We start from the raw sequence: 1,499 nt of genomic DNA, 5'->3' as shown, positions 1-1,499 counted from the left end.
ATCTATCTATCTATCTATCTATCTATCTATCTATCTATCTATCTATCTATCTATCTATCTATCTATCTATCTATCTATCTATCTATCTATCTTTCCATCTTTCCATCTATCTATCTTTCAATCTATCTATCTTTCAATCTAACTATCTTTCAATCTATCTATCTTTCAATTTATCTATTTTACAATTTATCTATTTTACAATTTATCTATCTTTTAATTTATCTATTTTACAATTTATCTATTTTACAATTTATCTATTTTACAATTTATCTATTTTACAATTTATCTATTTTACAATCTATATATCTTTCCTTCTATCTATACATCTTAATGCATTACCTGCAAAATTTGACTGGCTTCAAAAGCTGTCCCTGGCAGTAATATAACCGGTGATGAGACATGGCCTGCCTCCACACACAACATATTCGGAAATTCATCATCACCGAAATCGCCTATTTCACGGGCCTTATCAATCCAAGGATTCCAAATGACAGTATCGGGAAAATTATACTTATGTATACGCATTTTACGGCCCGACACAACATTCGTTATTATGTGTTCTTGTGGCGTATGCTGGTAAATGCGATCGGTCCACTCATTTACCGTCACAACTTCACGACCCTCTTGATACAAAGCACCATCGCGAGTCTAAATAACAATTTTATTAGAATGGAGAAAAAAAAAAGATTTGATTTTTACGATCACAAACCTTATCCATAAAGGTACAACCATGCAGTCCAGTAATTTGACAACGTCTAACATCAGGAACTTTTAAATACGTATGCAATAAGAGATTAAATGTAAGCGCTAAGTCTTTACTAGGATTATAGACACCTATATGAAAATGTAATTCCTTTTCACGCAATATCAAACGATATGTGATGCGAAATCTATAATAAAATTATAATTTTTTGAAAAAAAAATGTATCGAAATTGTTAAATCTCTTACTGATAATTCCACATAGATCTTGTGAAATCATTGTCCATTAAAGAAAATATAGCCTCTACATCACCATTATGCAGCCGTTCCGGTGGTCTCTCTAAGTTCCATCGCGTAATGCGTGCAAAACCATGTTGAGCACCAAATGACCATGGACCGAATTGAGCTGTTTAGAGGAATATCAAAAGATCTATTGTTATTATGGAAACTCTAGGGATATTAGCTGAAATTGAAACTTACGGAAGACGAATGGTATGCCGCCGCGTATTGCCTTTTTCCCATCAAAAGAGGCCAATTTGCTGTAAGTAAACGGGGTAATTTTATTTTAAAATTTGTTATTATATTACGGAATGTTAATTAAGAAGTATCTAGTGTAGTCTAAAAGTTAGTCTATAGTGTAGACTACAGTCTAGTCTATAGTCTAGACTACAGTCTAGTCTATAGTCTAGTTTATAGTCTGGTCTATAGTCTAGTCTTTAGTCTAGTCTATAGTCTAGTCTATAGTCTAGTCTATAGTCTAGTCTATAGTCTAGTCTATAGTCTAGTCTATAGTCTAGTC

General features: G+C 32.6%; 1 protein-coding gene across 1 annotated transcript; it reads right to left on the bottom strand.

Moving 5' to 3' along the window:
- Positions 1-327: 327 nt before the first annotated feature.
- Positions 328-1,265, bottom strand: LOC111686448 (glucose-6-phosphate 1-epimerase; the record flags this gene model as incomplete). Its single annotated transcript, XM_046955581.1, has 4 exons — positions 328-648; positions 710-890; positions 950-1,106; positions 1,181-1,265. Coding segments are annotated over 4 exons (744 nt in total), but the record flags the coding sequence as incomplete, so codon positions are not given.
- Between the last annotated feature and the right edge of the window lie 234 nt (positions 1,266-1,499).

Source organism: Lucilia cuprina, chromosome 2 (assembly GCF_022045245.1).
Source record: "Lucilia cuprina isolate Lc7/37 chromosome 2, ASM2204524v1, whole genome shotgun sequence".
Lineage (NCBI taxonomy): Eukaryota > Metazoa > Arthropoda > Insecta > Diptera > Calliphoridae > Lucilia > Lucilia cuprina.
Note: the sequence above shows the minus strand (reverse complement) of the source record. Positions and strands in the feature narration are given on the sequence as shown.